This window comes from Bidens hawaiensis, unplaced genomic scaffold (assembly GCF_021521415.1).
Source record: "Bidens hawaiensis isolate Kalapana, Puna unplaced genomic scaffold, B.hawaiensis_p1.1 tig00035597_1, whole genome shotgun sequence".
Lineage (NCBI taxonomy): Eukaryota > Viridiplantae > Streptophyta > Magnoliopsida > Asterales > Asteraceae > Bidens > Bidens hawaiensis.
In genome coordinates this window covers 61,611-86,467 of record NW_027505381.1, presented here as the reverse complement: position 1 = coordinate 86,467, position 24,857 = coordinate 61,611, and the positions used below count along the sequence as shown (strand labels likewise).

General features: G+C 37.1%; 1 protein-coding gene and 1 non-coding gene across 2 annotated transcripts; both read right to left on the bottom strand.

The window, feature by feature from the left end:
- Positions 1–199: 199 nt before the first annotated feature.
- Positions 200–272, bottom strand: TRNAR-CCU (transfer RNA arginine (anticodon CCU)). The gene has a single exon. It is a non-coding gene; the product is annotated as a tRNA-Arg (tRNA).
- A 945-nt stretch (positions 273–1,217) lies between these two features.
- On the bottom strand, positions 1,218–6,274 carry LOC143612843 (coronatine-insensitive protein 1-like). The gene is made up of 3 exons (XM_077086726.1): positions 5,796–6,274; positions 3,693–4,164; positions 1,218–2,171 (listed from the first exon to the last, which is right to left on the bottom strand). The coding sequence occupies exons 1-3, from the start codon at positions 6,272–6,274 to the stop codon at positions 1,368–1,370; spliced, it is 1,755 nt and encodes a 584-aa protein (XP_076942841.1). The 3' UTR covers positions 1,218–1,367.
- Positions 6,275–24,857: the final 18,583 nt, after the last annotated feature.

The window sequence follows — 24,857 nt, the reverse complement described above, 5'->3', positions numbered from 1 at the left end:
TAAAGTAAACCTACTTCGCATTTCAAATAGAAATAAAGATTGAATCGGTAATTTGGGTGTGTAATTATTGATTCTGTGAGCATGTAGTAATTTGTCAGCATTTATTTCGCTTGCGAGATTTGTATTGATTTGACGAAGTCATTATGGTGTAATTTAATGAGCTTATAAGAATTAGTTTGCAAAAAATTAAATAAAGATACGCGCCAGGTAGGGGTCGAACCTACGACTTTCTGCTTAGGAAACAGACGCTCTATCCACTGAGCTACAAGCGCTTTCATGTCAATTTTACTCTTCATAACTCTTACATAAGCGTATAATGCAATTATTTTTGCTATGGTTAGCATGGCTTACCTATACTATATATAATACGGGACTCATGGGCAAATTAAGACGGTGAGATTTAAGAGTTTTACAATATTTTAAGCACATGGTACAAATTTAAATGGGGGCAAAGTGGTCATTGTAACACTTAGTTATCACGTTTCTTTCATATTTCTCCAACATAGTTACAGTATTAGTCCCTCCACTTTAATCATTTTTTGTAAATTTAAAGAATAGTTATAAGTGTAACCTCTGTCTTTTACATATCTACTTTTTCTAATTTTACTTTTAACCCAACTTCCTCACGATTTTTAAAAGGTTATAACTTTTTCGTACGTTAATATTTTTTTTAAAAACATTGCACCATAAAAACGAGCGTTTTATTGTCTTTAATTTGAGTATGATATTGCTATAGTTTTTTCAGTTAAAAAAAATTTACGTAGAGGTGTTTGCGGTATGGTTTTGATGGTTTTTAAATTAAACCGTGAGCCAAACCGAAACCGTTAATAATGTTTTTTTGTCGTCGAAAATCGAAACCAACCCGTTGAAAATTGAAATCATTTGGCCAATAAAAGAAAAAAATCAATCGTGAAATCAAATCAATGACCGGTTTGAACGGTTTCAAATCGAACAATGAACACACGTAAATTCGTTACGTGATTATCAAGGTCCGTGTTTCCCGCTGCATCGCGCGGGCACCCGTCTAGTTATTATTTAGACGTCTGTCCATTTAAAATCATATTAAAGAATTTCAACTACCTTGCAGAAAGCATTAACAGAGTACGATAACACCCAAATCTAAATTTGCAGTTTTTTTCCAATGAATAAACACACGTTTATTATATTATTATTATATACATCATCTACAACATAAGACACAATTAACAACCGAAAACAGACCCTTTACAATATCTTATTCCACTCTTCATTCACGAGTCCTTTTCAACACTTCTTCTCATATCAACAAACCCGGTCACGCCTTATAATAATATCGCACACCATATAATACAGATGGAACATGTCGAAACGTTAAACAACTAGAATACTCATAGAATCTTAAGTTGATATCTAAGCGGTATAACAGACTCAGGGAAATCCGTTCTTGATTCGGTAAGAGAATAATAAGCAAGAACATGCGCGGGATGCTCCACCTCTTTATCTTCACCAACACTAACCTTTCTTGAGGGAATTATTTCAATTTTCCAAAATGGTCTGGCCATGGTCAAAAAGTCAAAGCCTGTTGAAGACCCTCTATACCCTTGAACCCAAAGGTACCTAAGTGACCTTAACTGCAAAGCAGCAGTAGCAAGTGCATGTTCACTAAAACAACAGCCTCTTACTTCAAGCTTTTGTAAACTAGGACACCCTTTCGAAAACCCCAAAAGACCCTTATCTGATTCACCAACATACCCTAGCAGCATCCATCTTATGTTTTGACTATATTGACCAATATAAGTCAAACCCACATCAGTCAACCCTCCTGGTCTAAGATAAAGGGCAAATCTTCTAAGTTTATCACAGCATTTTAGTAGTGTTCGGACCCCGTTGTCCAAGGGTAAATCGGTAATTACCTCTTCTCGGTCTAGTAACACCATACGAAAATCTTGGAGGTTTTTTAAGTGGAATCCCATGCATTCCAAAGCCGCATTTGTGACATCAGATACGTATACCGCGATGTATTCTAGCTCTAAACAACCTTGTGCTATCGCGGTTAAACCTCGTTGAGATACAACACCTTCCTCAAATTCCATTTCTAATTCATCTGCCCCTCTTTCAATCCTTAAATGTTTTAATTTCTTGCACGAATTGGCGAGAACTTCCATGCCTCGGTCTCCAATCACGTTTCTTGCCTGTCACGTAGTACAAGGATCAAAATACTAGATTTTCAACATGGTATAAACTCAATATTTTAATAGACACCATGCAAACACCCCTGATGTGTCATACGAGACATATGGCAAGTGAAAATTGGCCATATGGTTCGTATGATATGCTTGGCTGACAAGAAAATCACTGATATGACCATTGACAACATCATATACCCGTATGAGCATTTTTCAACCTATCATATGGCTCATATGCTATGTCAGTCAAGCACATTGGTGTATACTTTTGAGTAGGGTTGTAAATGAGCAGAGTCGAGTTGGGCTCGGCTAGAGCTTGAACTTAAACGAGCCGGCTCGCTTAAATTGTTTATTTTATCGAGCTAAAAAGTCAAGCTCAGCTCGTTAAAAATCGTTGTTAATTTTTTTAAATGCTTTTACATACTTGATATACAATATAAGGCAAAAAAAATTAACAAACAAATAGTACGAAATTTATAAACTAGAGGTTTAAAACATTGTTTTTAGAGTTGAGGGTTTCTCTGAAAGCAGCGTCACCATCTTCTGAGATAGAGGTAAAGTTTGCCTACATTTCACCCCCCCCCACCTTGCTAAAAGCGGTGCCATTAGTGGGGTCCCTGCTGGGTATGATTGTTGTAGTATATGAATTATTTTATTTTTTTAAGGATCGAGAGCTTGAATATATTATATGTATTATATATTTTTTAATATTTTTATAAGTTATTGTTAATGTTATTATTATTAGGAAAATTGGAAATAAATAATCTCATCTTTTGTGTATTGGCCGATAACAATCTCACCTTTAAAATTCACTAACAATGGTCCCACCTTTTAACTATTTTTGTCTCACTGGTCCTCCGTGAAAATATACTTAACGTCGTTATGTTTTTCCCTAGTTTCAAACCGATGTTTTAGGGCTTTTGATCGGAAGAACGATACGAGTCGACCGATGTAAAACTTATCTCGAAATGGTGATCCAAACGACGAAACAATGTTTCAATTCAGGTGCTTGAATTTCCAATTAACAAAAATCAAACCATTTGAATCACCGTTTCGAAATAAGTTTTACATCAGTTGACTCATATCGTTCTTCCAATCAAAAGACCTAAAACATCGGTTTGAAACTAGGGGGAAAAACATAACGACGTTAAGTATTTTTTAACAGAGAACCAGTAAGACAAAATTAGTTAAAAGGTGGGACCATTGCTAGTAATTTTTAAAGGTGGGATTATTATCGGCCAGTACGCAAAAGATGGGATTATTTATTTCCAGTTTTCCTTATTATTATTACTACTACTACTACTATTATATTATATATTGAAATTTGAGTTTAATTTGAGCAAGCCAATCAAGCGAGCCAACAAGCTAGTAATTAAGCAAACAACGAGCGGAGCCAACCCTGGCTCAGGCTTAGTTCATTAACAAACGAGCTTTTTTCAAGCGAGTACAAGCTTTTTGAATTGTCCTACTTTTGAGAGTGGTGTTTGTATTGCAGCGCCTTTTAGAAAAACATGAAAAAGATTGTACCTCAAGAACTTCAAGATTAGGACACTTTTGAAGCAACAAACAATGATCTTCCGTGTTAAGCAAGGCATATAAAAGATCGAGTTTCTTAAGGCGGGATGCAGCAGGAAACACGAGCGGTACCTCATAAGTACCCATGTAATTTAGACCCAGCCCACACAACTTTGGGGGGTATACCACATTACCATAATGCTCAGCTGTATCTTGAAACCAACTCCCGCCAAATTCTTGTAACGATTTAGCATCGCGAAAGAAAGAAACTAGATCCAAGCTGTCACATTCACTAATTTTGACAGAAGTCAAGGATTTGCATCTTTTGGCTATGAGTTCAAGATCTTCAAAACGGGCTTTGGTGATATCGGTCATGTAGAAGTTTAATGTTTCAAGCACGGTGTTGTTTAAAGCTAGCTCATGTAGCCACTCTCCGTCTTTTTCGGTTACTTGGCTTTCTTCGAAAAACAAGGTTTTTAAGTTCCTAAAATGACATAAAGCCATAAGTTAACATCTAAGAATAAGGTATATAGACATTTGTACATGAGAAGTAAAAGTTTTAAATAATATGAACCATTGATAGAAATTTAAACGATTTAAGTTTGTTGATGTTTTCATAATAATTTATTTTTAACATGGTACATGACATATGGCATGGACCAGGTGCTCTAAATGAGAGTGGCAACTGGCAAGTTGCACGGTCAACGCCTTTTAAGTCAAACGTCCTAACTTACAACGTACAAAAATTAACACCGGTTAAGGCAATTTATTTTAGGCATTATTATTTAATAACAAATGAAGCATAGAAAGTTTAATTGGTGTGGCGTAACTTAGGCATTTTTGTACAAATTAAGAAAATTTTAGTTTATTTTAAAGTTTTATGTGAAGGCCAATAAAGTATTCAACATTTAAAAAAAGGTTTCGTAGTTTCATACAATTAAGATTAAAAAGTTTCTTTTTCTTAAAAAAGAAATTGGTATATTGTTTCAAAAGGGTTTAGACTTAAAAAAAAAATAACATTTAACATACAAATTTATAATATTTTTGGATGATAAGACAATCATAAACGAATAGGAATCTATTACTCTGACTACCATAACCGACCGCCGACACTAACCTAGCAATGTTGCTATTGCCGCCCAACCCTGCAACTAACTTTGATAATGTTGCTACAACCACCCACCAGTCGCCACCATTGCAACCCTCCAATGATGTCATCACTCCGTCTCTGCCATCGCCACCCCCAACCTACTGATTGAAATTGTCTGCTAGTTGTCGTCACAACCATCCTAGTCTCCAGCCACAACACCACCATCAGTGGGGGCGGCGGACAATGATGGAATCAACGACAAAATTGTGAGCGACAGTGACAGAGTAGGTGGCCAGGGTGGGTGGGGGATGGTGTTGACGACGTTGGTGGCAGTGACAATGACAACGATGCGTGGCCACAGATGTGGCAAGGTGGAGACGAGAAAGGTTACTGACGTAACAGGGTTAGTGGTCGGAGATACTTCTTTGGTAGCTCGATACATGTACTTTGTATTTATGCGGTTATATAATAAAATTCAATATGATGTTTTATATTTCAACAAATTCTAAACCGTAATATTAAGAAATGAAAATTGAACTCCAATTTTATAAATTTCAATTAATTTCGCAAAAACGACATATATTTATTTTACGATTTTAAATAAGAATATGTTAAAATAGTTGTCTTTGTAATTCTTAAAGAACTAAAAGTCATTTTCTTTCCTCTACAAAACTTTTAATCAAAATTTACATTCACATAAACAATAAAAGAAAAATAATTTGCATCATCAATAAACAATAACATACCACCCACAATTTAAAAATCCAAAAGTCTACTTACTAATTTAGAGTAACTATATAACCTGTTCAAGATCAGGTATTCATTCACACCCATACCTATTTTTAGTAATTTTCTAAATCCCACATTAAATTGCTCAAAAACTATTTGAATACAAAACTTAGTAAAATTTGGTAATTTTTACACACAAAATCATTTCTTTCAGACCGTTGACCCTCGGCCAGTCAAAATCAAGGTGAAGCAATTGAAGACTAATAAAAGAAAGGCAAATTGGAAATAAATAATACCTGCATAAACAGCAAATATGCAAGAGTCCATCAGTTGAAAACCCCGAGCACTTGTCAAGCTTAATAACCTGAAGATTATGGCCACGGCTTTGCGCGAGCAGCCGCAGATCCTCATCGGTGACGATCATCCGTCTAAAGTGGACCGCCTTTAGACACCTAAACGATCTCGCAATCTCCTCCACCCACGGCTTCACAAATCCTCCCCAATCTTCAGGGATCAAGTTATACATCGCGGCGCGTGGCTTTCCTTTCAACTTCAACGACTCCAGATACGGAAACCTTCGATGCAGCTGCTCCGGTGTCGATGAATAACACAACGCTATGGTCACTTGCTTCCGAGTTATCGAATCCAATTCGTACCAGCTCTTGCACACTAACGACACGGATTGCCGATCACGTGAGTCGTGTATGTACGGGATCATGCACTCGAACACCACGTCGGATAAGTTGTCGGCTCTTATGTGCTTCCGATCTTCCATTATTAGGTAATGAATTAAATCTCTATTAATTAAATTAAGTTACTTCATGACCTTCGAGTAATAATATATCTGATTGATTCAAGAAAATATCTAACAGAATTGAGATATGGTGTAAGAATTGGGGGGAGATGAGGAAGCAGAGAGAAAGTTGGGGCGAGTGAGCAAAGGAGGGTATTAATAGGGCAGCAGTCGGCAAACAAGTGGGTAAATGGACAAATTATTTATTCTAAATCAACAGCACATACTATAATAGGGGCTACCAAATTATTCAAAACGCTTTTTATTTTATATTCACTTATGAGATACGGCGAATACATTCTCTTTGTAATTAAGCGAAGCATTATATACAAATACAAGTTAGTTGTTTAGAACGACGTGATGTCTGTCACATAAATAAATTAATTTTTAGTAATATATTGTGCGCATTGATTATTGCACCATATGTTCCTGGACGGACCTAATATATATAGCCCCCTCGGATTTTGGAGCGCTTACCTTCTAGTTTTTAAACTTACTTGGAAAAAAAAGAAAAAGAAAAAAACAATCCAAACATGTTGTATTTTAAAAACAAAGTCAAGCAAAAATAATGAATTCGTGGTCATGATAATCTCAAAATCGCATTGTAACACTTAGCTTTATCGGGTGTAACGACATGATAAATGGTTTATAAAACTTGCTTAAGTATTTCAGCTATTGTTTTTAAATGGTTATTGAACGTGGTGATATCATTATTTTATGTGACCTGAGATGACATAAACAAAATGTTTGGACGTTGAATTAAGAGGCATCCCTGAGTAGCGAGAAAACCAACCCCAGTAGGAAAAAAAAATAAGAGTCAGCCATTGTGTATGATGTAACATTATATTTTATGCATTCGATGATTACATTCTTTGTTTTAGTAATTATGATTTTTTTTGTATGTCTTGGTGATTTCACTACATGTGACACTGATTATATATTGATGATATTTAGTGTAAGCAGTGTATAAGTTGGTAATTAACACATGTGTTACTGATCGGTTTTTATTTGTTTATTGTTTCGATTAGGTCTCTTTCGAGTTGTTTTCTTAGATTATTTTTTTTACTTGAATCAATTTTTTTCTAATTGATCTTTTGATCCGTAACATTAATGCTTTTTATTTTTATTTTTTTGCTTTTGTATGTCTTCCGGTCTAGTTAGGTTCAGTCTCTTTCAATAAAATTTGATTTGAAATTATTATTTGTAAATCGGTCTGGACCAGTAAAAGAAAAAATCCGTAAGATAATTTTTAATGCGAACGACTTACAAAAACCTATATTGTTCTAGAATTTGATGACGTTCTAATTTGACCCCACCATCTATACACTGATATTTGTTAGTCTGATATTTATAGTGCGCCACCTATAGATTATGTGGTTAACACATAAATTTTCCTTTTTTTTTTTTTAACTTTTCTATTATTACTATTCATATATTAAAAGTATGAAACAAATATACTTTGCAGTTTATTTAAAAACAAAACAATTCATATATTAAAAACACATAAGTAAATCTAATATGACAACGAATACCACTAGTAAAAATTATAAGAATTTTTTATACTTTCTGAAAACTTATTGAATATCGTTCTGTTTTCTCATTTCAAAATTATAAGAATTTTTTATACTTTCTGGTTTGAGAAAGTATGAAGTAAATCTAATATGACAACGAATACCACTAGTAAAAATATAAAAAGCTAGACTAAATTATACATTTTTTATTCGTTGTTAAACGTACCTTCCTCTCTAATATTTCATTTCCTTCAATATTTTCAATTGAAAAATTAATCCCCTTACTATTATTATCATTATTATTTTTATTATTATTATGATTATTATTACAATTATATTTTCAATGTATTATTATATATTGACCATTATTATTATAATTATTATTAAAATTATCTTTCAATGTTATTAGGGTCCTGCTAGGGACACCGCCCCAGCATCGCCCCAGGCGCTGTGTATAGGCCTATATGCGGCGTTTTAGGGTACGATTTGACGTTCTAACATGGTCTGTCATATGGTTGTCGGATCGTACGGGCTATACACCGCGTATAGCCCTATACGTGGCACCTAGGGTGTTGTATATTTTTGAAGCCCGGCTCCCTCCCCTCCCTCTCTACCATTTTTTTTTCCTTTATTTTTTTTTCTTAACCCTCACCCTCTTCATTCAACCAACACCAACAACCATATATGTTTCCGGAGTCGGACGAGGAGATGCCTGACAGGTAACGGTCAGTCGAAGTTGAACCATGTGTGTTACCGGAGTTGGACGAGGAGATGTCGGACGGCGCTAACGGTCAGTCGGAGTTAAACCAGGTTTCGTTTTATCTTTATTTTTTACATGTTATGACGTAGTTGTAGATGTTAGGACAGAGATTTGGTGAATGGTTTACTTTAGAAATTTGTCTAGGCACCGACCGTTTGACGGTAACCCTAGTTCGCCGGGCCTCCTAAACTTAAAATAGATTTCCCATTTTGTTACCGTTAGCGCTAAAATTTTTATTATATTATTACTATTAAAATATTAATATTATTATTAAGATATTGTTGTTATGAAAATATTATTGTTAGTAAAATAAAATATTATTATTGTATTTATTAAAATAGTATTATTATTATTAAAATAATAATATTTAAATACTATTTAAATATAAATGATTATATTTTTATTATTATTAAAATATTATTAAAATAATTATAGTAAAATACTATTAAAATATTAATTATTATATTATTATTATTTTTATTCTAAACATATAATTATTAGTATTAAAGCATTTAGTTTTCTATTATTATTAGTACTAAAATATTATCATTACTAGGTACCTGATGTACGCCAGAGAGTCAAATGTCGGGGTTAGGCGGCGACACAAGACTTTCGGAGGTACGTTTGTATAGCGTATTGTATAATATAATATAAATAATATAATATTATATTATTATATTATATTATGTTATATTGTATTATGTTATATTTATGTTAGTGTGTTTTTCTAGAAAAGCCCACCAGTGTTATCTTGTTATGGTTTTTTTTCCTTTTTTTTATTTCTTTTCTTTTCTTTTGTTATTATTAATGTTATTTATGATTATTATTAATATTAATAATATTTAATTATCAATAACATATTATTATTGGAAATTCGATAAAGGGCGTTTAGTAGCAGGACTTATTTGGGAAAATTGACAGTGCGAAACGAACTTTTAAATTATTGGTTGCTTTCGTTATGGGCATCTTCAATCAGTTATAAACTGGCATTTCCAAACGAACTTTCAATTTCTTGGCTGCTTTCGTTATCGACATCTCAAATCTGGCTCTTCGATTTCTTCGAACTCCAATGGTCTTGACCGCCGGTCACCACCGACAACCGTAGTTGTGTTCACTCGAACACATATCAGTCGTCACTAAGCTTAAGCTTAGGCTTATTATCAGTTTTATTTTTAGTTGAGGGTATTCTAAGTTGTTCATGTTGCGTATATTAAAGAATTATCGGCTTTTATATATACGTATATATATATATAGTAGATGTGCGGTATAAGAATTCATTGCGTCGAGATAACCAACACCAGATCGAGACAGTAGTTTGATGAGTTTGAATCTCTCAGATTCGCGATATCCGCTAACGGCAGCGAGAACGGGAGCCCCTACTTTGGACAGATAGGTGGAAATTCGGTCATTGCTCCAACATAACGAGCACCAGATTGAGATATTAGTTCGCACTTAGCTGAACCGGTTGACACGTATGCAGACGTGGGTTTAGGTTCGATGCTGACCCGGATATTAACACGTATGTTTATAGCATTCGTTGACACGTTTGCATAATACACAATGAAAGCACAAACTCAAACAACAATCCATACAATAGCAATTGTCTTCGTTATTTTTCTCTTCTTCTTGTTTGACTGGTCGTTGAAGAGAATTGCTATTGTATGGATTGTTGTTTGAGTTTGTGCTTTCATTATTATTATTATTATTATTAATTATTACCATTGGCACTGTTGTTTGAATTTCTAATTTATGTATGGTAGGAGTACTTCATGTCGGATTACGGTAGACAGCTTTCGTACCCGTCATCTGTCGCCTGGTAGGATTACGGAGGTCAGGCTACGTCATCGTACCAGCCACCAGTAGCAAATGATCCGTTTTATGGAACCGAGTCTTCATCGCACCACGGGCGAAATGATTATGCCGGGCCAAACCCAAATAACGAAGACGGGTACGATGACGACTACATACGCGATGTGAAGGTTTCGTATAAAACAGATGTTGTAAGACACCGTGTGTTTTGTTTAAGTTAATATTATTTGTTTGTATGTTATTTAATAAACGGCTTAAGAATTAGCGTAAAACTGTTTCAGATTTTTGAGAGCCGCGAGGAGCTGGAGAAATGAGTAAAAGTTAGAGGACAAGAGCATGGGTTTGTTGTTGTGGTTCAGCGGTCAAGGAAAAACGCCGTGGACCTTGCATGCAATCGTGGAGGCGAACCCAAAATAAAGGCGACGGTGAGACGTACCGGCAGCATCAAAAAATGCTGTCCGTTTAAGATTCTGGGCAGGTACGACTCAAGGGGTGTATGTTGGAGGGTTCAAGTGGTAAACGAGACTCACAACCACGATCCCGTTGAATTCGAGGAGGGGTGTGCGTCTTTTAGAAAAATGAACACCGACCAGCTGGATATGGTTGAGAGTTTACACTGGGCCGGCGTGAAGCCGCAAGAAATCGAAGCAGCCCTCCGCGAAAAGTTTCCCGGTGTGCAACCTGCATTAAAAGATATATACAACCACACCTCCAAGATTATGAGGGATGGGCTACTAGGCGACACCCCTATGAAGGTAGTTCAAAACACTTGAAGTTTTAATGTGTACTTGTCGTGCTTGTAATATTTAGCAAAGTTTTATTTCATCCAATGCAGGCGCTGGAAAACTTTCTCGCAAGCAACGGTTTCACGTTCTATACCCGGGAGAGTGAAACCGACGACAGGACGGAGGAATTTTCTTCTGTCATAGTAAGTCGCATAAGATGTGGCGTGCATTCCCCGAGGTGCTGATGGTTGACACGACGTACAACACCAACATGTACGGCTGGCCGTTGGTTCAATTTATCGGTGTGACCACGATATCACAGTCATTTTGTATCGCCGCCGCGTTTGTGATCAGGGAACGGCAGAGGAACTTCGGCTGGGCTCTGGAGAAACTTAAACAAATGCTCTACGACTGCATGGAGCCACGCGAGATCCTGACTGATGCGGACCAGGCCCTCATGAACGCATGCGACGCGGTCTTCCCTAATGCCACCAAAAATTTATGCAGGTGGCACATATCCGATAATATAAGGAGAAAATTTAAAGGCCTATATAGCACGGAAATGGGGACGGACTTTGTGTACTGGTGGAAGGTCCTGTATTAGTCGCCGACGATTCAGGAGTACGACCACCGTCGCCTCAACGTGGAGCGTCATTTGATACGGGACGATAGAGCCGGTGAGTCCTTCGTATCACCTGACAGTTTTTAATAGCCTAAACATACGTGTTAATAACGTTTCCTTTTATTTTTCAGAGGTCTGGCAATACATTCGCAAGAGCTGGCTGGATCCATACAAACACAAGTTTGTAGCCTGCTGGATTGACGAACGCCGAAACTACGACGAACCGAGTTGAGAGCCAGCACGCAAATCTGAAAAGGTACCTCAATGGAAGCAACAACTCGCTCGACACAATTTCCAGGCAAATCCTTAAAATGGTCAACTCGCAGATGAAAGAAATCTGTAAATCTTTTGAAGCCTCCCGCTCGAAGGTCATGGAAGGACATCGAAAGCACGTCTGGTTGAAGAAGCTAATAAACAGGGTGTCGATTCACACTATGGGTCTACTTGTGAACGAGTATGGGTTGATACACAAGATGCGTGACGGCGGCGCTTCATGCGACCACCATTTGTATTCGTCTTCGGGGCTGCCATGTGCCTGTCGGATTGAGGGATACATAGTTAACGACAGTGTATCCCAATAGAGGATGTTGACCCGTTCTGGAGGAGGCTTAATTTTGATCCAGCCTGTCCACCGAACGAAGAGCCAGACTACGCAGCAGGTCTACGGGACATCACAGATACGCTATCGTCCATAGATGACCCTAATCAAAAGAAAAGTTTTTTCGCCAGGCTCTTGTCTGCTATACCAGGGAGATATAAAAAGAAGGGGCCAGAAAAAAGAGAGGATCCTCGGGGGCGTCCCAAAAAACCAGATCCCCCAAGGCACAGCGCATACACCACCGCTCCAGATCTCCCCAGACACAGCTCCTACAACCCATCCTCGTCACAGGGGCCCAGCCAAGTAAATCCCACCCCATCCTCGCTGAATCGTTCGTTGTCCCAGTCAGCGTCGCGGTTTAAAACTCCTCGTGGACGACCTACGGGAGCTCACCTCGGGTTTCCTTTGATGGTTTCGCCTGCGCAAGTATCGGCGATAGAAACGTTTAGGAGCGTCATTCCTAGGTGGGCCCAGCCGCTCGTCCCAGACATCAAAAACGTACGCCCAGAAGGTAACTGCGGTTTTCGATCAATTGCGGTGGGTTTGGGGATACATGAGAAAGTTTGGCTGGATATTAGGCGGGCGATGCAGAACGAGCTGGAAACGAACGAAGGGTGGTGGAGGGCAATGTTCAACAAAGAGGATGACAGATTGTACGGCTGGGTTCATTCCAGCATTCCGTACTACAACACGGTCAAACCGGCGCCGACGAGTCGTTGGTTCAGCTTACCCGGTCACGGGCACGTGGCTGCTTAAACATACGCGTGTGTTAGTCAACCTAGTTGGCAATCAGACCGAATCTTACTTCCCATTGAGAATCGATCCTGACTTGGTTCCGGACCCACAGGTTATAGGCATCGCTAACTGGGGAGGTGATCACTGGATATATATAAACCTGGTAGGGGATTTCCCAATGCCTAGGCCAAACCCTAATTGGGAAAGAAGCGCCGTATCGGCGACGCTCGAATGGAAAACACGGTTTGGACAACGTTTGAAGGAGTACGAAGACATACACCAGGGTTGGCGAAGGGAATCCTCTAACGTAGATCTAAACAGCTTATAGAAGACATAGTATCAATGGACAAAAAAAGTCTATAATAATAATAATAAATATTAAATAATAAATAATAAATAACAATAATTTTAATAATAATAAATAACAATAATTAAATAACAAACTAATATTAACATTAATAACTAAATAATATAAAAAAATAAAAAATAATAATAATAATAAATAATAATAACTAAATAACAAATTAATATTAATATTAATAACTAATAAATAATAAATACTAATAAATAATGATAATTAAATAAAAAAAATATGCCTCAGAAGCCATGTATAGGCCTATACGTGACGTTTAGGACCCCTTATATCAGTACACATCTGCTCAGCTACCAGACGTAGGCCTAAGACGCCACGTATAGGCCTATACGTGGCGTCTGAGGCCCCATATTATCAGCAGACGCCTGCTCAGACGCCCACTTTCAAAATTCAAAACTCCCGCGCGAACGCCCGAGCATCCACACACGAGCCTATATCGGATGGCGACCGGAATACCAAACGATCCGACGAGATTTCACCCGACACCGACACCGACACAATATGAAGGTAATTTTTTAATATTATATTAGTGATGATGATTAGGTTAACATGATGATTAATATGTGTTGTTGATGATGTGATGATGTTGATTATGTTGTTTAGATGGATAAAACTGTCGGCCGGAGTCCGGCCGTCGGTTTGCCTGGACTGTCAGACGCGGCGTATCGCTCTATACGTCGCGTCTGATATAATTTTTTTTCTGTTTATTTTTAATAATAATAATAATATTATTATTAATATTAATATTATTATAAATTCTATTATCAATATTATTATAAATTTTATTATCAATATTTATTACTAGTATTTATTATTATTAATATTTTTATTATAATTATTATAATTATTTGTTATAAATATTATTAATAATATTTATTATTAGTGTTTATTGTTATTATTAATATTTTTATTATAATTATTATTAATAATATTTATTATTTGTATTTATTGTTATTATTAATATTTTTATTATAATTATTATTATTATTTGTTGTAAATATTATTATAAATATTATTATTAATATTTATTATTACGATTTATTGTTATTATTGTAATTGTTATTGTTTTAATTATTATTATTATTTTTTATTATTATAGTTTGTGGACGACGAGATTGAGCACGAGCTTGAGCAGCTCGGGGAGGGCGAGGGGCAGGTCCGCGGGGCCCAGGGCTAGGGGCGGGGCCACGGACCCCCGAGGGCAACAACGTGTTGCTCACCTACCCTCATGTGCAGTTCGCTAAAGGTTCGGACGCCCACACACGATACATCCGCCTACGCCAGATGCACCCGTTTCCCAGCACGATTATTTCCTGGTCGTTTTTTGTGACAACCGCCAAAAATTAGACTAATCTAGTAATTATCTTAACCGTAATCGTGTATTAATTAGTAAAATAAATACATAGGAATAATATTTTTAGTCAAAGTTTTTGACTTTAGTTGAATTTTAAAATATGGAACCCGAAAAAGTTCAATTTTGTCGTGTAGCTGACACTGTACAGATTGACACCGGGTAATATCTCAAAACGGATAAATTCATAAACGTGTCAAGATGACCTCGAAAAATAAAATTTTATGTTAGGATATTAGAGATAGTGTATAAACTTAATTTTAGAAGGTTCGAATCGCAAAAATTAGAAAATATGTAACCGAAAGCCAGTAGAGGACACCGTAAGAGCCCGACATTAAGTTTATCAGAAAATTTTGTTTTTAGGCAGACATTGACTGTAATCTAATTTCGCTCAAAGTTTTGATATAGTAGTAGGAATGGATTGGTTATCCAAAAATGGTGCTGAAATCATATGCTCTGAAAAGCTAGTTCGTTTACCAACCCCAACCGGTCAATTTCTGAGCATTCGAGGTGACCAGAGTAACACCGAGTTAAAACTCTCTAGTATCACAAAAACTCGCAAAATGTTAAGGAAAGGATGTCCCGCTTTTCTTGTCAATGTAGTCGACACAAAGGCTAAAGAGCGAAAGATAGAGGATATTCCTGTAGTACGGGATTTTCCAGAAGTTTTCCCTGAAGACTTGCCTGGATTACCTCCTCAGCGTCAAGTCGAATTCAGAATCGATCTGGTTCAAGATGCCGCTCCGATAGCTCGATCTCCGTACAGATTAGCACCATCGGAAATGCAGGAGTTATCTAATCAGCTCCAGGAATTACTAGACAAAGGATTCATAAGACCAAGTTTCTCACCTTGGGGAGCTCCAGTCTTATTTGTGAAAAAGAAGGACGGTTCTTTTCGAATGTGTATCGATTACAGAGAACTGAACAAACTTACTATTAAAAATCGGTACCCACAACCGAGAATTGATGATTTGTTTGATCAGTTGCAAGGATCAAGCTATTACTCAAAAATCGACTTGCGGTCCGGGTATCATCAGTTACGTGTTGCAGAAAAGGATATTCCTAAAACCGCTTTCAGAACTCGTTATGGCCATTATGAATTCCTGGTCATGCCTTTTGGCCTAACGAATGCACCGGCTGTGTTCATGGATCTTATGAACAGAGTTTGTAAGCCATACTTGGATAAATTCGTGATAGTATTCATCGATGACATACTTATCTACTCACGAACCAAGAAAGAACATGAACAACACTTAAAACTGATTCTAGAATTGCTAAAAGAAGAGAAGTTATATGCCAAATTTTCCAAGTGCGATTTCTGGCTTCGAGAAGTCCACTTTTTAGGGCATGTAATCAATGAGAATGGTATCCTAGTTGATCCAACAAAAATTGAAGCAATTAAGAATTGGGAGACACCAAGATCACCCACTGGAGTGCGACAGTTTTTAGGATTAGCTGGCTACTATCGTAAATTCATTGAAAATTTTTCTTCTATAGCTCAACCCTTAACCCCATTTAACCCAAAAAGACAAGAAATATGAGTGGACAGAAAAACAAGAAGGAGCCTTCCAATTGCTTAAACAAAAGTTGTGTAGTGCACCAATCTTGTCCTTACCAGAAGGTACCAATGGATTTGTAGTATATTGTGATGCGTCTCGCTTAGGTCTTGGCTGTGTGCTTATGCAACAAGACAATGTGATAGCTTACGCGTCCAGACAACTCAAGGTGCATGAAAAGAAACTACGCGACGCATGATTTGGAATTGGGAGCTGTTGTGTTTGCTCTTAAGATTTGGAGGCATTATCTGTATGGGACCAAATGTACAATATTTACTGATCACAAGAGTCTCCAGCATATCTTTGATCAGAAAGAGCTAAATATGAGGCAACGTCGATGGGTAGAATTACTCAATGATTACGACTGTGAGATTCGTTACCACAAGGGTAAAGCGAATGTTGTGGCTGATGCGTTGAGTCGAAAGGAAAGAGAAAAGCCTCTGCGTGTTCGTGCATTAGGGTTGACGATTCAAACGAGTCTTACTACTCGAATTCGTGATGCACAGCGTGAAGCTTTGAAACCGCAAAATGCAAGGTTTGAGAAATTGCGAGGACTTGAAAATGAATTTGTCACAAAGTCTGATGGGACACTATACCTACTTGATCGAGTTTGGGTACCACTCTATGGAAATCTGCGTAATCTTGTTCTAGACGAAGCGCATAAGTCTGGATATTCGATCCACCCAGGATCAACCAAGATGTATAAAGATCTCCAAGAACATTATTGGTGGCCTAACTTGAAAAGAGACATAGCTGTGTATGTCAGCAAGTGCCTGACATGTTCCAAAGTGAAAGCTGAACATAGAAGACCGCCTGGACTACTGCAACAACCAGAGATCCCTCAGTGGAAATGGGATAATATTACCATGGACTTCATAACCAAACTGCCAGTTACGCCGCGAAGTTATAATGCGATTTGGGTAATTGTGGATAGATTAACTAAATCCGCTCATTTTATACCAATTAGAGAAAAAGACAGAATGGAGAAGTTAACTCAGCTGTATCTGAAAGAGATCGTAGCCAAACATGGAATACCGGTCTCAATCATTTCTGACAGAGATGGTCGATTTGTTTCTCATTTTTGGCAATCTCTTCACGAATCCCTAGGAACTCACTTAGATATGAGCACCACCTATCACCCCCAGACAGACGGTCAAAGCGAGAGAACTATCCAAACATTGGAAGACATGCTGCGAGCCTGTATCATTGATTTCGGAAGTAGTTGGGATACTTATCTGCATTTAGCTGAATTCTCCTATAATAACAGCTACCACTCCAGTATTAAGGCTGCACCGTTTGAAGCTTTGTACGGAAGAAAATGTCGATCTCCTCTTTGTTGGGCAGAAGTTGGAGAAAAGCAACTTACAGGTCCTGAAATTGTCCAAGAGACTACCGACAGAGTCTTTCAAATCAAGGATAGGTTAAAAGCTGCAGCCGACAGACAGAAAAATTATGCGGATAATCGCAGGAGACCGTTGGAATTCCAGGTAGGAGACCAAGTGTTACTAAAGGTATCACCTTGGAAAGGCATAGTCAGATTTGGTAAAAGAGGAAAACTTAGTCCACGATACGTTGGACCGTTCAAAATTACCGAACGAGTAGGGTCGGTAGCCTATCGACTCGACCTACCTTCAGAACTCAGTGGAATACACGACGTGTTTCACATATCCAATCTGAAGAAATGTCTATCTGACGAATCGCTGACTGTTCCTATTGAAGACATAAGGGTTGATGGTAAGCTTCGATTTGTAGAAGAACCTGTTGAAGTCATGGACCGGAAAATCCAGAAGCTAAGGCGTAACAGGATTAAGCTTATCAAGGTTCGCTGGAATACAAGACTTGGTCCCGAGTTCACGTGGGAACGTCAGGATCAAATGAAGGCGAAGTACCCTCACCTCTTCCCAGAAGAAACCGAAACCAGCACTACATCCTAAATTTCGGGACGAAATTTCTAAAAGAATAGGTGAATGTGACAACCGCCAAAAATTAGACTAATCTGGTAATTATCTTAACCGTAATCGTGTATTAATTAGTAAAATAAATACATAGGAATAATATTTTTAGTCAAAGTTTTTGACTTTAGTTGAATTTTAAAATATGGAACCCGAAAAAGTTCAATTTTGTCGTGTAGCTGACACTGTACAGATTGACACCGGGTAATATCTCAAAACGGATAAATTCATAAACGTGTCAAGATGACCTCGAAAAATAAAATTTTATGTTAGGATATTAGAGATAGTGTATAAACTTAATATTAGAAGGTTCGAATCGCAAAAATTAGAAAATAAGTAACCGAAAGCCAGTAGAGGACACCGTAAGAGCCAGACATTAAGTTTTTCAGAAAATTTTGTTTTTAGGCAGACATTGACTATAATCTAATTTCGCTCAAAGTCTGATAAAAATTATTAGAAACGGAAGTCGTTTGGCTAGATAAATTACGAGATACGTTAAACTTTAACACCTAGGTATTATCACATGTCATTATTCAAAACCACCTCTCCCTCTCCCATCTCTCTCGGCCGCCGCTTAAACACAACCCAACCCACCTCCCAAACCCACCAATGAAAAGCTTACATATTGGTATGCAATGATTGATAGATTACTTGGAAGCTACACACTTGGACACATGCACACCCTATACCATCCAACTCACAACCCTATACCTCTCTTTCTCCCTTCATATAACCGGCCCCCACCACCACCTTACCATCTCACATTTTCAAATTTTTATACACACAACACTTGATTAGGAGATCTTTGGTGGAAGGTTAAGCTAATAACAAGAAGTGGGAAGCCAAAGGAAGGATTATAGCCAACACAAGGTCACATTATCACCTCCTTAGACACCAAATCCGAAACCCAAGGTAACCCACTTCAAGATTTGTGTATATTAGTTGCTATTTGATGTTTAAAGCTTGATTTTAGTATGCTTGGTAGTGTACATGTAGGTATAATATGGATATATACATGCATATGTGTGAACCGTGAGTTTACATAGGAATGTATAAGATGGGTTTTGTTGATTATAGGACTTGTTATGGTTGCATTTTAGCTTGTATAGATTGTCCATATTGATGTTACTTGAGTTTGTTTAACAAATGGGTTTAGGTATTGTTTTAATATTGGAAGTAAATGTGTAAATGGCCAAAAGATCAAAGATGGATAATGAGTAAAAATACCCATGTTAGGCCGTGAGTTTTGATTTTGGTATTGGATTGAAGTTGTAAGCTTGTTAAATGGTAAAATGGTTAAAGAAAGAATGATAATTTTGAAAACCCACATACTTGATTACTTGAAAAAGTTGTAAGTAATAATAATAATGGTTTTGAAAGGATCTTGGAAAAAGGTTGACAAAAGTGTAGGGATTTGACTTTGTTGGAAAGTTACTTACACATGCAAGTAATACAAAATTTTGATTTTTGATCATAAAGCTCATACTTGTCTTATATGGATTGAAAATGACAAACTAAGTGATTGAATAGGACATATGGAAAGGAATAAAATCTACTAGAAGTACTAGGATGCATGAAACATGATAACTTAGATAAACAAGAGTTTGTGTTAAACTTACTAATAAAGGAAACTTTGTAAATTGTACAAGATGTTTTGCAAAATGATTTGATAAGTGAACATAATCTTGTGTGGATTATTAAAGACTTGTGGTTATGATTACTTTAGTAAACTCTGTTGTAAAGATTGTTAGTATGATAATAAGGTTATTAAAAATTGCTACTTACTAGTAATAGAAACTTTGTTGTTAAAGAAATCAAGAATGTGTTTGTTAAAGGATAACAATGGGATGGAATAAGATGTTAATATGGGTTAATAAGATCTGGAAATTTTGGTACATAAACACCTTGTAGAGATTGTAGAAATAACATGTATATTGTATAGTTGAAAACTTAAGCTAAGACTTGAGCATGTGTAGTTAAAAATTTGTTTTGTGTGCATACTTGGTGCTAGATGATCAAACATGGATGTGATGATATATTACTTGTTATTATATGTATATTTGCTGTACCAAATGGTTTGGTTTTGACATTGTGACTTAAATAGCTTGTCGGTGACTTTAACGGTCGGAAAGTTCGACTTTTAAGGTGAACCGACATGAGTTTTTGGAACTGAATTAAAACAGCTCCCAAAGTCATAATATTCTTATATTTAACATAAGTTAAAGTATAAGAAAAGTCAAGAATAGCAAAACTTAAACCAACACGGTTCGTGTCGCGAAAACCGACACGAAAACGTTAAAAATTGACATTTTTAAGAAATTGGCAACAAAATAAGAACCAAAACATTTTTATTGAAAAACCAATAAAACTTGACTAAAAACTATATAAAAAGTTTTCTAGATAATTTAAAACTAAAAGTTTCATAAAAATGACAACCGGTTCGTTTTTAAGCTCAAAATCAACGAAACCGGCAAAACCGACAAAACCGATTATAATAGAGTCAAAATTTTAAATAAAATAATAACTTGAATTTTTCCAAAACACTCCAGCAACTAAAGGTAATAATTTTTATAAATTTTAATAATTAAATTAAATTATTAAATAAAACAATTATTAGTTGATTATTACTTGTTTATATTTTTAAGTATAGAATTATAAGATTATAAGTAGTAAACTTTATGTGTTATATGCTTGTGTGGATTTTTAGAATAAGAATATATATATTTTAGTCAAACCAAAAATTAACGAACGTGTACTAATATAGGAACGAGCATTTATTCGAACACTGAAATCAAAGGTGAGTTCTTCCTCCGAAAAGCATATTGTATATCTATATTCGTATTTATATATATGTTTTGAAAGCGCATTATACTTTACAAATTGTCGTTATTGTGGGATGAATCAATTTGGTTAAATAACTGTTAACCGAATTGAGGGCACAGAAATGTTGGTAGATCTATCGGGGTGACGCCCCCGATTTCCATTCGCGTTGGGTTAAAAGTGGGAATATTTCAAGTATGGTACGTTTCGAGTTATCAAATTGGTAGTCATACACGCGTTGTATTCTTAGCTAGTTTACAACTAACGCTTTTTGTGCTTAAAGGTAAAATGCGGGTTTCGTTATTGTGTTATACCGTGTTATGATCGGTTTTATTGGGAGTATAATGGCCGTACACCATTATATTCATGTGTTGTTTATATATAAATTGTTTATGTTTATATAATAAGTTTTTCGTCTCAGGAATAACTCACCAACATTCGTGTTGACCCAAATATTATTTAAATATGCTTTGCAGGAAAGTGAAGGTTTCGAGGTGGAATGGAAACGAGAGCGTGGGGTGTTTGAACAAAAGTGATGTGTTGTAAACCGTGCATTAGCACGTGTAGTAAACTCTGATTTTGTAAAATATTTCTTATAATAAAAGATGATGCTTTTATTATTAAATGGTTATTATTGTTGACTATCGGCATCTGTCATAACCCGAATGAATTAATGTTAAGACTTCCGCTGTGTTAAGTTAAGGTTTTCGGGGTGTGACAGAAGTTGGTACCAGAGCCAACAGTTATAGAGAATTATAAAATATAAAGTTTTCTAAACTATAACGGTATGTTCAAACACGCGCTCCTTTCCTGCCTCTCGAAACAAAAAGGTAACAAAGATATATATATAATTGTTTATTACTAACTTGAATTAATATGTTTATTCAGATGACGAACTCTGTGACGATCGTATCTGACTCCGACTCTAGTAGCAGCGGTACTCCACTATCACCGGTGGAGTGGCGTCCGGTAGTTGCATCAGGAGATGCCGGGTCTACTTCGAGAGCTACACCCTTGAAGGTGTACACTCGAAAAAGGACCAGGGCAAACCGTGATGCATCGGCCCCTGTCATTGCACTCCCATTAGCTGTGATCCCACCCTCTCCACCACCGCCTCCCGCACCGGAGCCTGTGGTCGAGGAACCCTCTGATCACAAGCTACTTATGGTTCTTCTTGCCAAGTTCTCAGCTTATGAGAACATCGTTCATAACATGGTGGACCGTGTGCTTGCAATCGAGCATAAACAAGGTCTTGATGACCAAACCCGTGATGTGATGCACCAGTTTGTGAACGAACTGAGGAACCAGGGACTGATGACAGACGCCAGGGTAGGAGTTCTCGAGATGAGGAATGAGATGATAGAGCCATGCGTAGGCTACTTGATGAGCCTTCACTAGACGTAGTAGGGTGTTTTGGGTAATAAGTCTAGTATGGTAATTGTGATGTAACTTAACTTTGAAACATGTTGTTTTTTTTGTGTGGTTGTGGTAAGAACTAGAAATATGGTGGGTGACCAAGGTGTAGGTAAGTACACCTAATTTTGGTACATTATGAAATCCCACTCTTTGATTATTATATTTATGTTTGTATTATTAATGATGCTATTTGATTCTTTACAACTTAGAAAAATATCACTTTTTTCAGAACTAACCAAAATTATATTTTTTCTAAAAAGAACATGGCGCCAAAAACAAGACGATCCACTAATAATCAAGCAACCGGATTACCTTCCTCTCAAGACGAGTTAGCTCAGCTAATCGCTCAACATGTAAATACGGCACTCGAGCAACATGAGGCTAATCGCAACGCAAGCCAAAACCCCCTAAATACAACTAATACTTCAAAGGGAGAAACACCTAGAACCGAAAATCTAAACGAAAACCCCTCAGGTAGCACGGTACGCGGGTGCTCATACAAAATTTTCCAAGGTTGCGGACCGAAAGAATTTACCGGTGCCGAAGGACCTTTGGAAATTATCCGGTGGATCGAGAAAATGGAATCTGTAAAGAAAATCAGTGATTGCACTCCTCTCGAACGGATAAAATACGGAGTGTGCTCATTCCGTGATGAGGCACTCGAGTGGTGGAACTCCATAATTCAAAATCTTGGAGAAGATGCCGCTTACCGTCTAACCTGGGAAGAACTAAAAGAAATGTTGTTAAAGGAGTACTGTCCCCGAAACGAACTTCAGAAAATCGAATACGAATTCTGGCAGTTAAAGATGGAAGATGCTGACATTGGAGGATATACTTCCCGATTCAACGCTTTGGCACGGCTAGTACCCCGACTGGTTACGCCTGAATATGCAAGAATCGAGAGGTACATTTGGGGCTTGGCTCCCGAGATCCGAGGATTGGTTACCTCCTCCAAACCAACCACTATCCAGTCAGCCCGAGAGCTGGCAAAATCTTTAACTGATAATGCAATTCGTTTGGGAACTCTGAAAGACTTCGGTAAGAAAGCGACTACCGCCGAACATGAACGAAAAACAGTTACCGATAATCAGAGAACCGGAGAACTCAAACGAAAGTGGAATGGTAACTCAGGAGGACAGTTCAAACGAAACCAAGGAGCACGAAGAATGTTTGCAGCAAACGCAAGAGGATCAGGACAAGGATTCACTTGTAACAGGTGTGGAAAGAGTCACAATGGGGAATGTTGGAAATGTCAGAAGTGCAATCGATTTGGACACCAGACTCAGTACTGTTTCAGTAAGGACTCTCCGTCCGGTTCAGGAAACCGAACTTTCGAATGTTTCGAGTGCGGTGTCATCGGGCATTTCAGAAATGATTGCCCCAAACTCAAGGTACAAAATGCTAAGAGCAAGGCATTCGAGATGAACGCGAAAAAGGCCCGGAAAGACTCATCCGTAGTCACCGGTACGTTTCTCGTTAATAATCATTATGCTTATGCTCCGAAAAGCATATTGTATATCTATATTCGTATTTATATATATGTTTTGAAAGCGCATTATACTTTACAAATTGTCGTTATTGTGGGATGAATCAATTTGGTTAAATAACTGTTAACCGAATTGATGGCACAGAAATGTTGGTAGATCTATCGGGGTGACGCCCCCGATTTCCATTCGCGTTGGGTTAAAAGTGGGAATATTTCAAGTATGGTACGTTTCGAGTTATCAAATTGGTAGTCATACACGCGTTGTATTCTTAGCTAGTTTACAACTAACGCTTTTTGTGCTTAAAGGTAAAATGCGGGTTTCGTTATTGTGTTATACCGTGTTATGATCGGTTTTATTGGGAGTATAATGGCCGTACACCATTATATTCATGTGTTGTTTATATATAAATTGTTTATATTTATATAATAAGTTTTTCGTCTCAGGAATAACTCACCAACATTCGTGTTGACCCAAATATTATTTAAATATGCTTTGCAGGAAAGTGAAGGTTTCGAGGTGGAATGGAAACGAGAGCGTGGGGTGTTTGAACAAAAGTGATGTGTTGTAAACCGTGCATTAGCACGTGTAGTAAACTCTGATTTTGTAAAATATTTCTTATAATAAAAGATGATGCTTTTATTATTAAATGGTTATTATTGTTGACTATCGGCATCTGTCATAACCCGAATGAATTAAAGTTAATACTTCCGCTGTGTTAAGTTAAGGTTTTCGGGGTGTGACATTTTTGGAGTCCGGTGACGCGCACCAGCGGGCGGCTAAGTACATTGGATAGGATACGCCCTGGAGCCGATGCTTCAGTATGCCACTATCAGCTCACCGGGAGCTGACA

Coding starts and splice junctions, on each gene's coding strand:
- LOC143612843 (XM_077086726.1), bottom strand. CDS start 6,274: ATGGAAGATCGGAAGCACATAAGAGCCGACAACTTATCCGACGTGGTG. Junction 4,165..5,795: donor CATATTTGCTGTTTATGCAG/GTATTATTTATT, acceptor ATGTCATTTTAG/GAACTTAAAAACCTTGTTTT. Junction 2,172..3,692: donor CTAATCTTGAAGTTCTTGAG/GTACAATCTTTT, acceptor ACTACGTGACAG/GCAAGAAACGTGATTGGAGA.